The sequence below is a fragment of the Ranitomeya variabilis genome, chromosome 4, assembly GCF_051348905.1.
Source record: "Ranitomeya variabilis isolate aRanVar5 chromosome 4, aRanVar5.hap1, whole genome shotgun sequence".
NCBI lineage: Eukaryota > Metazoa > Chordata > Amphibia > Anura > Dendrobatidae > Ranitomeya > Ranitomeya variabilis.
The window spans coordinates 613,476,712-613,492,848 of record NC_135235.1 but is presented as its reverse complement, the minus strand read 5'-3'; the positions used below and the strand labels follow the sequence as shown (position 1 = coordinate 613,492,848).

Sequence of the window (16,137 nt, the reverse complement as noted above, 5' to 3'; positions counted from 1 at the left end):
AGGTGCAATATTACATAGACATATAAGGTATACAGCTGGTGATGGCACTATTATTTAGGTAATATATAGTTGCACTGTATGGCGGTATTATAACTGCATGTACGGTATAGAGCTGGTCATGGCACTGTTACTTGGATACTATACTGGTACTTTTAATGAACTGTGTGGTGATATTATTTATATTTGCACTGTTAAGCAGCTATTTATGGCGCTATTACTTGGGTACTATACAGTATAGTGGTATTATTTATACACTAGAGATGGCACTATGGTTTCTGGTGGATAGCGTTGAGGTATACTCCATTTCTAGCCTTCATACTGTGCCGCGTGGGTCCACACGTCATTGCTGTGGCCCGGAATTAGAACATGCTAATATTACATACATAGTTTGCTCCACTTACGAAGACTCTGCTGATTTATTAACTCAGTTGCGGTGTGCCAGTCTCCGCAGTGATGGTTATTACTGACTGTGGGTTTATGTGCGCCCGGCGTTCTCGCTGATTACAATGATTACACATCGCTTGTTTGCTTGTCACACGGAAACATTTTTAGAAATGCTCCTCTATATAATTCATGCATTCGGGGACGGCTCGGTGCAGTGTTCTTTGGTGTCAGACTGATTGTAGATATAAGTGGGTAATTCATTACCAGTCCCCCAGATCCTGCTAGTTAAGTGCCCACCAGGGACAATCGGAGGCCAGGCCTTTGTAGTGCCCGGTGCTCTGCTCATAGAGACCCCCGTGTATTCTGCATAGCTGCAGAACATTAGTCATGGCTGACGTGACATTTGCAGAAAATCCATCACCTTTGCTATCTTCTGAACAGAAATGTGACATCTGTAATAAGTTGTTATAGAGGATCTGTCAGTGACACACTACTATTGAATTAACAATGACTGGACAATCTATGTCGCCTTCATTGTAGGTGTAATCTCCAGTTGTAGTTGGACTACAATAACCAGCAGAGAAGTAGCTTAAAGATTTAATAGGACCCCATTTAGCTACTGGAGGCCAATACTGTGTCCATTTTGGCTTCCATTAGCTTGGTATAGTCTACTATACCCATTTCTGCTGTATTGAATGGCACCAGCTTTTACAAAGGCATCCATTAAAAAAATAAAAATAAAATAAAAAAATAAATATATATATATATATACATATATATATACAGTATATGCTTACGTAGTATACTATTTTTTTCTTAAAGGAAAAACTGTCAGTAAGTAAAAAGTGACTAATTTTGCCCTCATTTTATTCCCACTGTCCCCCTGAGTAATTTGCCTTTTGATTTTTTTGCAATCCATCATACGGTTTCAGAGATATGGGCCTTTTTATTTAGAACTGATTTTTATGGTCTTTGAAAAAGGGGTGTGGCTCATATAGTAGCCTATAGACACGCCCCCAGAGAATCCCATGAGCCACACCTCCTAAGTAAAGACAATAAGACTAAGCTTACTAACTAAATAAAAAAGTCCATATCTCTGGAACCGTATAGCGGATTTAAAAAAAACTAAAGAATGGATTACTCAGAGGAACAGTGGAAATAAAATAAGATCAAAAACTACCCACTTTTGATCTGGTGACAGGTCCTGTTGAACATGGGCGCTTATGGCAACATATACCAATTTATGTTTACAAAGTTATTTGTCACGAAATCGTCCAGACATTTTTCTCAGATGAGGGCGTTATACTCGAAAATGCAAAGTAATCTAACTCAGTGGTGAAAATCCTGAACTGGTGATGGATGAACACTTATAAATATATAGGGTTCATCCACTCCAGGAATTCATAAAGCTTTATTAGATGTTACACGATAACATGATAATTAAAAACCACATTTGCTAATGAAATGGCATTAACAGGGACCAAAAGAGCAGCATAAATACATAATTAACCAAAAAATATTACAATAATAATACCTTAGTTAAAAAATAATAACAAAAAGTATAGATATACATAAGAAAGGAAGTAGTAAAAGAAGAGTTTTTCCTGAGTTTTTAAGGTTGAAGGTAGAAATAAGTCCATCGAGTTCAACTTATAGTCTAACATGTTCATCAGAGGAAGGCAAAAATAACAAGTAATAAATAAAAAGTACAGATAATGTAACAAGTAAAGAAAGAAAGTGCGCAAACCTACTTATAATATGAGGACAAGTTAAAAAAAAGGCTGATTTCTCATATATGACGCTAAGGCCTCTTTCACACTTCAGTTGTTTGGCGTCAGTCTAAATCCGCCATTTTCCTCAAAAAACGGATCCGTTTTTTCCCCATAGACTTGCATTAGCGACGGATTGTGACGGATGGTCGTCCGTTCCATCCGTCATGGGACGGATCCGTCAAAATTTGGCGGACGTCATCTAGACATTGACAGTCATTGCAACGTTTTTTGTCTGCGCTGAAATGGCGGATCGCGACTGATCCGTCATGTCCGTCATTTCATAGAATGGCCACCTATGGGCGACGGATCCGTCGCGACCGTCATTTCGGCGGATCCGTCGCCCCAATCCGTTTTTTCAATTTTTTTCAATTGCGCATGCTCCAAAAAGTATATACAACCCCCGAGTAACGGATCCGTCAAAAAAACGGATCCGTTACATCCGTTTTTTCAACTATTGTGACGGATCCGTCGATCCGTCATTATGTCGGAAGTGACTGACGCCAAAAAACTGAAGTGTGAAAGAAGCCTAAGCTGCTAATCAGTGGTGGACTTGGACTAGGATGCATGCGGGCACCAGTCCAGGCAGTGATAATCGCTGCGCTCAGATTATATAGCAAAAAACTGCTGACAGATTCCCTTTAAGTACAACTTGTGGTGTAATTTACATCTCTGTATCATGCACACTTTCATCCTTTATTAGGCCTCTTTCACACGTCAGTGTCTCCGGTACGTGTAGTGACAGTTTTCTCACGTACCGGAGACACTGACACACGTAGACCCATTCAAATGAATGGGTCTATGCACATGTGCGTGTTTTCACACGGACCGTATGTCCGTGCTGAAAACACGTCGACATGTCCGTTTTCCACCGGCAGCACGGACCACAATACGGACAGCACACGTGCACACGGAGAACAGTGTGCACTCTCCTCCGTGTGCACGTACCGCCCGCAGGAGAGACAGCGCTACACTAAGCGCTGTCCCCCCCGCATGTGGTGCTGAAGGCGGAATTCATCTCTTCTTCCCCACCGGAGAGAAGAAATGAAAGTTTTTTCTTCTTGGTTTTTTTTTTTTTTTTTTTTTTTTGGGGGGGGGTGAAAAATAAAGTTTGCATGTGCCCCCGCGTCCCCCCCCCCCCCAGTGCGCCGCCTGGCCTCTTGCCGCAGAAATACTCACCCGGCCAGCTCCTGCGATGTCTCCTGTGTCCTCTCCGCGCTGCCAGCTTCTCCTGTGTGAGCGGTCACGTGGGACCGCTCATTACAGTCAGGGATTATTCACTGACTGTAACCACGTGACCGCTCGCACAGGAGAAGCTGGCAGCGCGGAGAGTACACAGGAGACATCGCAGGAGCTGGCTGGGTGAGTATTTCTGCGGCAAGAGGCCAGGCGGCGCACTGGGGGGGGGGGGGACGCGGGGGCACATGCAAACTTTATTTTTCACCCCCCCCCCCAGAAAAAAAAAAAAGATCTTTCATCTCTTCTCTCCGGCGGGGAAGAAGAGATGAATTCTGCCTTCAGCACCACATGCGGGGGGGACAGCGCTTAGTGTAGCGCTGTCTCTCCTGCACGGTCCGTGTGGTCCTCAGGGGTCACACGGGCGGCACACGGATGCCGCACGTATGTGCCACTTGAGCACACGGACATACGGACACGGATATCTCCGGTACCGGTTTTTCCCGGTACCGGAAATATCAGGACGTGTGAAAGAGCCCTTACATGCACTATACCTCTTACTTTTTTTGTTTACTTATCCTCATATTATACGTAGGTTTCGGCACCTTAAGGCTATGTGCACAGGCTGCGGACTGCTGTGCGGATTTTTCCGCACTGATTTTGATAAATCCGCAGGGCAAAAACACTGCATTTTTCCTGCGGATTTACAGCGGTTTTTGTGCGGATTCTACTGCGGTTTTACACCTGCGGTTTTTTAATATGGAGCAGGTGTCAAACCCGCTGCGGATTCCGCACAAAGAATTGACATGCTGCGGAATGTAAACCGCTGCGTTTCCACGCGTTTTTTTCCTCAGCATTTGCACAGCGGTTTTTATTTTCCATAGGTTTACATGGTACTGTACACCGCATGGAAAACTGCTGCGGATCCACAGCGTAAAAAACGCTGCGCATCCGCAGCAAAAACCGCAACGTGTGCACATGGCCTAATTGTTTACTTGTTACATTTCATATTATTGTCCATATATGAATTATTTTATCTGTATTTATTATACTTTTGTACTACGTTTTTTATGTATATATTATACTTTTATACTATGTTGGATCAGTATTTATGTTACTTTTGCACAGTATCTGCTATTTCCTTATATACAGTATGTGAATACCTTTTTGTTATTATTTTCCAATTAGGATTTTTTTACATATATTATTTATGCTGCTCTGTTGATGGATTTCATTATCATCCACTGTGGTCCTGTTTTTAAATATCATTTTATCATGTAATGTCTGATAATAGTTATGAATTTCGGTGTGTATGAACACTATTATAGGTGTTAATTGTATTTCGAGTTTGCACCTTTTTCCTCATTCATTTATTTTTGTGCAGTTTTAATATATCTTTCTCCTTATATAGCGCTAACATATTCCATGGTGCTTTACAGACATTATCATCGCTGTCCCCATTGGGGCTCACAATCTACATTCCCTATCAGTATGTCTTTGGAATGTGGGAGGAAACCGGAGAACCCGGAGGAAACCCACGCAAACATGGGGAGAACATATAAACTCCTTGCAGATGTTGTTCTTGGTGGGATTTGAACCCAGGACTCCAGCGCTACAAGGCTCTGCTCTGAAGACTCTGCTAAGAACCTACCTGTGAGGACCCCATTCTTCTCCGTAGGGTCCTGCCAGGTCACTCTTAAGGATGTATCCAGGATATCATCAAAGCCGAGACTGCGAACAGGTCCAGGTACTAGAATAATACAAAAGACGGGTGGTGAGTACAGACCAGACAGTTGTGTTTTGGGGTAATCCAGTGATTTTCCTGCATCTCCTAGACAATATCAACCATCTCCTGACTGATCCCTCCCAATAATCATAATTTGACCAATCATCCAGACTGGTAATTTTGGCTTGTAAGCACTTCTGACTTGCAAGGTACCTACCTATAGATGGCACTAGAGAGGCAATTTTTTTTCTCCTTTTGGAGGTGAGCCCATTTGCAGACCTCCCAGGGTGCATTGCCTGTAATAATTCATATAACAGCTGGATTTGGAATTATCTCCCTTTCTTCTTGAATGTAAAGGGGTTATCCACCTTTTGGGACATTTTTCTCTTACTTAAATGCAAGTATTTTTGGCTAAAAATCATTTTATACTTGTGTTTTATTACAAATGTTGTACCATTTGCCTTCTATTGCCTCTGGGTGGCACTGTCTATTTCTGGCTGCAGAATGGGTTAACCCAGAGTCTGTCAGTGAGCTGATAACTCTTGTTATAGCGAATCTGTCAGCAAGTTTTTGCTTTGTAATCTGAGAGCAGCATGATGAAGGGACAGAAAGCTTGATTCCAGTGATGTATCACTTGCTGGGCTGCTTGGTGGAGTTTTGATAGAATTCCTGTTGTCTCTGGTGTAGATCTAGCATAGCTTGAATGCTGAGCCGTGTTCAACCCCGTCCACACCACTGATTGGCAGCTTCCTGTGTACATTATCAGCAAGCTGCCAATCAGTGATGGGGGCGTGGTTACACAGATTAGCTGGAATGCTCTGCTAGTTCTGCAGTGTTAATCTCCTGCTGATAAAACATTGATTGCATTGAAACTAAAACACAAAGACTAATAAGTGACACATGGCTGGAATCAGGGTCTCTGACCCTACATCATGCTGCTTTTTTATTACATATAAAAAAATGCCAACAGATTCCCTTTATCTGTCTTTTTTTTACCTCCTCTCAGCTGATTTATGACCACAGGCCACATCAATGTTGTATGGGCAAGTAAAGAAAGAATTTGTAAAAGTCAAAAGGTGCAAAATATTTTATTGAAACCCAAAATTATTTATACCATTGGAGGTATAAGAAAAAAAATTAGGTGGACAACCCCATAAAAAGTGGATACGCTGCTGCTCTGCACCTTCATTCTGCAGTCGCATATTGCAGGGCTATTGTATCTCTTCCATACCATCCTCCTGTGTCCAGACGAGCTGCGGGGGGCTGCGGGGTCCGTCTCCTGGGGTGGTGAAGCACAGGATGGAGGTCAGGTAGCTGTGATACTTCTGTAAGCCAGTGATGAAGCCTACGTGAGTGCTGTCCTGGAAGCTGGGTCTGACTGTAACCAAGGCTACATCGTCTTCTTTAGCCGGGTCCCAGGCCATCAGCTGCAGAAGAGAACGGTTATGTGACCCCCTATATATACACAGAAATGTGATATAGGTATTATCTGGGCTTGGCATATGGCTAGGATAGGGGGGTGCAACCTTTGGGACCCCCACCTATCCTGAAAATGAAGGGGCAGCGCAGATGTAACCCCATTCTCCAGCTCTGTGCCCTCATCATTCTCACAATTAGTAGTGGTCCCAGAGGTCAGACACCCCCAATCAAACATTGATGGTGTACCTTGATGGGAATAACCCTTTAATTCACTGATTTCTCTCGCTCCGCTCCGTAAATCTGTGCCAAAAATGTCAGAAATGTAGTGCGACAAATTTACACTAAACAAGGAAAATGGCTGAGGTCTCCAAAGAGATAGGGGCGCCTTTCATTATTGAATTTGCACCTGTTTTTTGTTGATGTTTTTGTGTTTTGTGCTTTTCTTTTTGTTTGCGCCACATTTTCTTACCATTTGTGCCTTTTTTTTTATATCTATTTTATACACATGGGCAAAGTTTATAGTTTCCAATTTATTTTCTCCTGATTCATTAATTGTGATTTATCGAAAAGTTGCAAAATTTGTCGCCAATGTCTCCCCCTGGAGTGATTTTATGTTTGCAAAATAGTTTGGTTATTAATCAAAAAATTTTTGATTTTGCACAAAATTCATTGACCGAGTCCGCCATTTTAAAGAATTTGGAAAAAACATAAAAAGAAATGTGACTTAAAACACTCCCCACAAATAATGGATCAGCCCATGTTTTTTTTTTTAATTTCTTAAACACAACGTCTGAAATTTGTGAAAATTTCGGCACATAGCAATAACATTTACTAAGAGACCGGCGCCTATGAACACGATTTGTGCAGATCACTTCAACGATCTCCATTACTGGGGCATGGGCTCACTAGCACCCTAATATTTCCCTGCAGCACACTACAATTTACACATTAAAAAAAAAAATCAGTAATTTATTTAAAAAAATTTATTTATTCCAGATTGCCATAAAGATAATATTTAAATAATGTAATGTTTTCTCTTGCAGTTGGATCCGGAACATGCCCACAGACTCCTCCGCCTGGCACATTAGGGGGCTTCTGCCGAGGCCCATTATCCGCGCCGTAGACGCTCGTCTTACTGCTCTTTGGTTATACCAAGACTCTTCTGGAGGAGCCCACAAGCAGGTCGGGGCAGACATCTTCTCTCTCTTCCACAGAACATCTTACCTCGCCGGCCACTTAAGAGCACAATGCCACAGTCTCCTCTCCTCCTTATACATTCAGCCCTGTTCTCCAGCTGCGGCTGCTTCTTTCTATTACCCATAATGCAATATTCAGCAGCAGCTTCCCTGCCCTCTCCCTACATGACCCCAAAGTAGCCTGACTTAACTCTTAAAGTGCCAGTTGCGGCAGTTGCTTTTATGATCCACTAAGCATTGCTGCATCCTGATGGCTCCTCTTATTTTTATAGTATTTACATGAATAAACTCTGTCACCAAGTGATAATAGAGGCGGGGCACTGTGGCTGTCACTGATAATAGGGGCGGGGCACTGCGGCTGTCACTGATAATAGAGGCGGGGCACTGCGGCTGTCACTGATAATAGGGGCGGGGCACTGCGGCTGTCACTGATAATAGGGGCGGGGCACTGCGGCTGTCACTGATAATAGGGGCGGGGCACTGCGGCTGTCACTGATAATAGGGGCGGGGCACTGCGGCTGTCACTGATAATAGGGGCGGGGCACTGCGGCTGTCACTGATAATAGGGGCGGGGCACTGCGGCTGTCACTGATAATAGGGGCGGGGCACTGCGGCTGTCACTGATAATAGGGGCGGGGCACTGCGGCTGTCACTGATAATAGAGGCGGGGCACTGCGGCTGTCACTGATAATAGGGGCGGGGCACTGCGGCTGTCACTGATAATAGGGGCGGGGCACTGCGGCTGTCACTGATAATAGGGGCGGGGCACTGCGGCTGTCACTGATAATAGGGGCGGGGCACTGCGGCTGTCACTGATAATAGGGGCGGGGCACTGCGGCTGTCACTGATAATAGGGGCGGGGCACTGCGGCTGTCACTGATAATAGGGGCGGGGCACTGCGGCTGTCACTGATAATAGGGGCGGGGCACTGTGGCTGTCACTGATAATAGGGGCGGGGCACTGCGGCTGTCACTGATAATAGAGGCGGGGCACTGCGGCTGTCACTGATAATAGGGGCGGGGCACTGCGGCTGTCACTGATAATAGAGGCGGGGCACTGCGGCTGTCACTGATAATAGGGGCGGGGCACTGTGGCTGTCACTGATAATAGGGGCGGGGCACTGCGGCTGTCACTGATAATAGAGGCGGGGCACTGCGGCTGTCACTGATAATAGGGGCGGGGCACTGCGGCTGTCACTGATAATAGGGGCGGGGCACTGCGGCTGTCACTGATAATAGGGGCGGGGCACTGCGGCTGTCACTGATAATAGGGGCGGGGCACTGCGGCTGTCACTGATAATAGGGGCGGGGCACTGCGGCTGTCACTGATAATAGAGGTGGGGCACTGTGACTGTCACTGATATTAGGGGCGGGGCACTGCGGCTGTCACTGATATTGGGAAGTAGGGCACTCTGTCTGTCACCTATATTAGGGGGCGAGGCTCTGTGACTGTCACTGATATTGGGAGGTTGGGCAATGTTGCTCTCGCTGATATTGGGGGGAAGGGCACTGTGGCTGTTACTGATAATAGGAATGGGGCATGCTGGCTGTCACTGATAACAGGGGGTGGGTACTGTGGCTGTTACTGATATTGGGAGGTGGGGCACTGTGGCTGTCACTGATATTGGGAGGTGGGGCGCTGTGCCTGTCACTGATATTGGGAGGTGGGGCGCTGTGCCTGTCACTGATATTGGGAGGTGGGGCGCTGTGCCTGTCACTGATATTGGGAGGTGGGACGCTGTGGCTGTCACTGACATTAGGAGGCGGGGCGCTGTGGCTGTCACTGACATTAGGAGGCGGGGCACTGTGGCTGTCACTGACATTAGGAGGCGGGGCGCTGTGGCTGTCACTGATATTGGGAGGCGGGGCGCTGTGGCTGTCACTGATATTTGGAGGCGGGGCGCTGTGGCTGTCACTGATATTGGGAGGTGGGGCACTGTGCCTGTCACTGATATTGGGAGGTGGGGCACTGTGGCTGTCACTGATATTAGGAGGCGGGGCGCTGTGCCTGTCACTGATATTGGGAGGCGGGGCGCTGTGGCTGTCACTGATATTGGGAGGCGGGGCGCTGTGCCTGTCACTGATATTAGGAGGCGGGGCGCTGTGGCTGACACTGATATTAGGAGGCGGGGCGCTGTGCCTGTCACTGATATTGGGAGGCGGGGCGCTGTGCCTGTCACTGATATTAGGAGGCGGGGCGCTGTGCCTGTCACTGATATTGGGAGGCGGGGCGCTGTGCCTGTCACTGATATTAGGAGGCGGGGCGCTGTGGCTGTCACTGATATTAGGAGGCGGGGCGCTGTGCCTGTCACTGATATTGGGAGGCGGGGCGCTGTGCCTGTCACTGATATTAGGAGGCGGGGCGCTGTGGCTGTCACTGATATTAGGAGGCGGGGCGCTGTGGCTGTCACTGATATTAGGAGGCGGGGCACTGTGGCTGTCACTGATATTAGGAGGCGGAGCACTGCGGTACAAGGTGAGGGTGAGACAAGGGCCCTGTATAACACATCATAAGTACAGCACACACCTACCCATTTGCTCATCTGCAAATGTAGTCAGGGAGGGTATAGAAAATTAAAAAAACCCATCAGAACTATGAAATGGGATGTGATCTTAGTGCGCAGACTACTTCACAGACAGGTACTAAGAGCAATGTACATGGACCCCACTCCATCCTTCCATTATATTTAACCCTTTGTATGACATCTAATAATCTCTCCAGCAGTTACAGGACATTAGACGCGACTTATGGCGGCATGACTTGGAAACATTCATTCGGCCATAATACCTTCCTGCAGTCACAGCCTATATTCAGAGAGCGCAGTCCATCCGCCGTGGCCACTGCTGCACCCAGAATCTCCTTACTGTTGCATTTCTCCTTACATAATGCAGTGCTTTTTGGACTGTATTAATAGGATCTGTGAAATGTTCCCTTCCCAGACAGCGGTTTATCGGAGATGTGCGTTCTGCAGGCTCGGCTGCTCTCCCTGACTCACAGTAACAGATTAGCTGCATTAGGCGGATTGTTGAATCTTATTATTACATTACAAGGACAACTGAGTAAGTTTGGCAGGAGGCCCACACTTCCCCCAACGACCACTAGATGTCAGCGCTGTAACAAGGAATGGCCGCCCGGGCTGCTGGGTAATGAAATGGACTTGCACTACATAAATTGTGCACTTACAGAAAGGCTCCTGGGTCCTGTATACAGTGCAGAGTTTATTGCAGCAAGTGCAGTTCATATCTGCGTTATATATAAGGCTCCTGAGTAGTATATTGTTTCTCCACGGTTTAAGCTTCACTTGGGACATTTTCCCGGGATCGAGGGATAATATTTGCTGAAAACATGAGTACAACATGAATTTCGGATCATGTGGTCTATTACCCAGTAACGCATATGACGTACATGCACAAACCGTATATATGGCCACCTTCCAACAGATATTGTCATTTATAATATCTCTGGTTGCTGTCCGTGAATAGAAATATTCCCATATACATCCACTCACAGCTGATGGCCTGCAGCATTGGCATCCAGTCATGGCAATGTATCATCAGCACACGTTGCTTGTCAGAGCTTGTTACAGTGTTATCAGTCTTGGGTCCGGAGTGATAAAAACATCATTTAAAAAGGACCTGTCACTTGCCATAAATACGTAATTTTTCTAATCCAGTATAAATGCCGCTGTTCTCCTGAATCCGGCGTTGTTTTTCTTTTGTTCCTACTCCTCTCCCATCCTGAGATATGGCCTCCTCTTCTCTGTATATAAATCTAGTCTTGTTAGCCAAATGGGCGAGGTCATCAAACTCTCCTAGTGGGTGTGTTCTTGAGGACCACGCCCAGTTGTTAGAAAGAATAGATTTATGTGCAGGAAAGAGGGGGCCATATCTCAGGAAAGGAGAGGTATAGGAACAAAAGAAAAACAACGCCGGATTCAGGAGAACAGCGACATTTACACCAGGTAGATAAAAATACATATTTGTGGCAAGTGACAGATCCACTTTAAATTACCAAAATCAAAACTTTTAATCCCTGCCCCCATATCAGCCCATCTCCTATGCAAATTTACACAAACCACATCCCTCTCGCAAATTGCTTCACCGGATTTTTTGTGCCATGGAGGACTGTGGAGACTGGATACTACTGTAACAAACCCTCAGCTGGGGGAAGTATCAGGTCTATATTGCTTTCCATTCTAAATGAAAACAACAGTGTTCCCAACAAGATCTTGAAAATGGTGAGAAATTCATACACAAAGTACATGAAAAAGTTGTAGAATTTTCGACTGCACAATAATTAGCGGGATGTTCACAGCTACACTGAAGCTATACTGAATCATTTTCATACCAAAAGTCCTAAAATGCTGCTAGTGGCCGGAAATCTTTTCCACTATACTACAGAGGCTCCACTCCTTCCCTGACAAGCTGCTAGCTGGCTGCTCTGCTCATGAGGGCATTGCTTCACTCATTATTACTCTCCTTCACCTTCTGGCAGCTGACAATATAGTCCCCTTTTTATTGCTGTTTTCCAGCAATATGGCAATGTTAATACAAAGGCTCCACTTCTTCCCTGACAAACAGGGTGGAAAGTTATTTTTATTGGTTACTGTGCTGCTAGAGGCTGGCTTTGCTCATAATCATTCTCCTTCTGGTAGCTCACAATATAGTCCCTTTTTTATTGTTTTTTTTTTTAGCTATATGGCCATGTTACACCAGAGGCTCCATTCATTCCCCTACAAGCAGGGTGGAAAGCTATTTCTTTTGGCTGCTCTGCTCCTAGGGGTTGGTTTTGCTCATAATCATTCTCCATCACCTTCTGGTAGCTCACAATATAGTCCTTTTTTATTGTGGTTTCTTTTCAGCTATATGGCCATGTTACACCAGAGGCTCCACTCCTTCCCTGACAAGAAGAGTGGAAAGCTATGTCTATTGGCTCTTCTGCTCCTTGGGTCTAGCTTTGCTCATAATCGGTCACCTTCAACCTCTGGCAGCTGACAATATAATTTCTTCTTACTTTTCTTGCAAGCTTTTACTTTTGTGTTACTACAAAGGGATTTGCTCCTTTTCTAACAAACATTCAAGAAAGCCATTTCTATTGGCTGTTTTGCAGCAACGAATAGAGAATTGCTATGTACGGACTAGGTTATAGGGAAAATGACTGAGCATGTGTGTCCACCAGCACTCCGCTCATGAGGATGTGCACATTGCTATACACTGTGATCACCAGGTGGCGCTATATGATGTAAGACAATATCAGGAATCTTCACTGGATATTTTTTGGCTTCCGTGTATACATCCCTGGCCCCCATCTAATGTCTATGGGTAAGGTACATCCTCATGGACTTGGGAACATTCCTCTTATCCTCTGATCTCTTAATGGGATATAAACAGCCAGGAGTTTTCTGCTTGTTATCTCCTGATTTACGAGAGGCATAGCGCTATATAACTGCCAGGCCAGAAACAGGCCAAGAGCAGCTAATTAGTCGCTGATTTTTAGAATGGAATTTCCTAATCAGAAATACTAATTACAATTTAATATGGATGTTAAATATCTTCATCGGCATCGAGTCCTCGGCCAATTACATGCAGACTCTGCATTTTAAAGGACTCATGTAAATGAGTTTAATTAATGTAAATGCTGATTAATTGCAGAGGGATGTAATCAGGGGGCCATTAGGCCGTCTCGTCCCTCCCTGTATTGAATAACAATAATTCTTTGTTAAATGAATATAGAAATTAATTGGCACCAAAAAGTAAGTGGAGTTTAGGGAAGTCGGTGCATGTATCACAGCAGACACGAGCCCGGCGTTGTGTAGGAGTGTAGCCGGGGATACATGTAGAGACGGATCCGGCGCTGTGCACATTCGGCAGAGCGCCCCCACATCTGTCACACGCAGTGGTCTTTATGGTTAGTAGATACCGTCTGTCTCTTCCGGGAGCTTATTATCATTCTCACTTCCTGCACCTGAATGTCCGCCTAGATGCCGGGGCTCAGTCTACTGCCGAAGCATCTCCGCGGTGTGTACAGGAAACCTCTGCTTCGTGACTTCAGTCAGAATTCTCAAAAAACAGGATTCCGACACAAACCCTAGCAAAGCCCCCGATGCAGCCCTTGACGATTACAAGGCAGACACTTTGGCCTCCGTTCATTTGTTTTTTAGCTGTGCACCAAAACGTGACAGACCCGGCCCCTATATACAGTAAGTGTGAACCTGTCTTTCTGGAGTGGTTAATGGGAGACTTTTTTTTGGCAACCCCATAGAGAATGAATGAAGCGATGGTCGGACATAAAAGTTCCATCAGGGATAAAAATTCCTTGTTCTGCTGATCGATGCAGGTCCCAGGGGGTCCCCTTAGATCCCCACCCATCCTACAGGCAGGTGATACATCTTTTTCACTGGACAACCCCTTTAAGACTTTTGTTCTCACATAGTGTCATTTTCTACTTATTTTTTGTTTTCCCCATAGAAGCTCTTAGGGAAAAGAGTGCAATAAATACGCACAGATCCACAACGTCTTTGAAGGCACGGTGAGTGGCTTTCATCAAATCAGATAAACTTTCCTTAAACTGATCAATGCGGCAGAAAAAAAAGCAGCAGTTACGCTACATGAGAACATGGCCCGATGGTGCTTAACTCCGCGCTGATCAGTGACATATCAAACTGGCAGAAATCCAAGGATCTGTCATGGATTCTCTTGTAAATCCACTTTATTGTTTTCCGTCTCCCTAATTGTCATGCGAACGTCTTCATGTTGACCTGGTTTGAAGCCAGAGCCCCATATCCATGGCTCCATAAGAGCAGACTGGACTACCAATATGACAGGTGGACTAATGATAAGATCCAGCATTACTGGTGGGTGGATGGATGGACAGATGGATAGATCCAGGAATGTGGCATGCATTATTTCCATTCATAGAAATATCTATAGATAGTCTCGAGTAGCGCAGCTATGGCGGTGCGACAATAATAGAAATGTTTGCAATCCAGATTGAGATACAAGGGAATAATGAGCGGCTGATAGGAAGACGTTCGGCATTATCCCATTTGGATTGACGAGTCGCATGGACCCGTTACGGTATTACGCGTTGTACAATTTATGTACCGTACCTACAGTCAGTATAATGTGAGACCCGAACTGTCAGCTTTCTGTGCGACATAACGCAGGGCACAATGCGAGCACATTACACATTTACCGCGGGTGAATTATCCATCAAATGCACAGATGGGAAATGCATAGGGCTGATCGATGTACACTGTATGTGTGCCGCACGTACACCAGTATAAATGGAAGCTGTGGGTAGGAAAGTAAATGAAATGATTGCCACCAACATAAATGGTCACAGTCGTCTCAACAAACTTTGCATAAATCAGTAGAACAAGTGAATATAAAAAACTTTGTAATACATCTTATCAGAGAAATTTGCTTCTTTCTCCACTTATGAGCCATTTCTCATACCTCCTGACTAGCTCCTGACCTCATCATTTATTTAGAAAAATGTTTTAATAACAAAAACTGTCAGATTACTGATAAATCAGATTACAGTACAATTGCCTATTCACGCCTATGGGGAATGGAGGAGAAGAATGATAGAGAAAGGCACAGCCACACACAAATTAGCAAGTGTTTTATCTCATTTCAACCAAGCACTGGATTCACAGCTACACTGCTCAGTATTGCTGTTTGTTGACCTCCATTCTGCTGCTGTTTTGTATTAAGTGTTTTTTTATTTTACCACATAGCTAGATTAACAGTTACACTGCTTTGTCCTACTGTATATTTTCTCAAATGCTACTGCTGCTTTGTACTAAGTATTTTAAATTACCCCATGGTTGGATTCACAGTTACACTGCTTTGAACTGCTGTATATCATCTCACAAAATGTTGAACATGCGCCAAAAAGTAATAAAAATGTCTAACAACAAAAATAAAGGGCTCATTTAATTTTGCGCAATATTCATGAACCAGAACCACGTGTGCCATTTTCAAGAATTTGGTACAAAAAAAAAAGACAATAAAAGAAAGGTGACTTAAAAAAATGCAAATAATGAATAAAAAAAAAACAAAAAAAAAAACAATGATAAATGGGCCCCTGTATGAACATCATACCTTATACCCTTGGTTGATACCATTGACAAATTGCGGACTTGGTGGGCTCCAGGTATAACGGATTGCAGTGGAATTAAAAGCTTCTGCCTTTACATTTCCAGGGGCCACAGTTGGCACTAAAAAAATAAACATTATATATATATATATATTAACATGCAAATATATTCGTCCTAAGGTTCAGAATAGTCCGACAACTAGCGCCTTCTACCATTACTTATTATACATGTTCTCCATAGTGAAGCAGATCTAATATGTCTCGGTATTACAATCCCATATTCATGGATAATTACAGTGGGAAAATTCAGGTCTGGGGGCATTTAATCACAAACTCTCACCTTTCCCCATTGCATAATGTTACA

At 44.6% G+C, this 16,137-nt stretch overlaps 1 protein-coding gene across 5 annotated transcripts in view; it reads right to left on the bottom strand.

Annotated features, from left to right (window-relative positions):
* The window catches only part of SDK2 (sidekick cell adhesion molecule 2), an 826,128-nt gene that overhangs the window by 66,664 nt on the left and 743,327 nt on the right, over positions 1–16,137 (bottom strand). For all 5 annotated transcript variants that reach the window (XM_077253403.1, XM_077253405.1, XM_077253404.1 and 2 more), the window contains exons 18-20: positions 15,779–15,894; positions 6,287–6,482; positions 4,981–5,079 (exon numbers count right to left, since the gene is read on the bottom strand). In XM_077253403.1, coding sequence (XP_077109518.1) covers positions 4,981–5,079; positions 6,287–6,482; positions 15,779–15,894 — 411 coding nt within the window. The remainder of the gene's footprint in view (positions 1–4,980; positions 5,080–6,286; positions 6,483–15,778; positions 15,895–16,137) is intronic.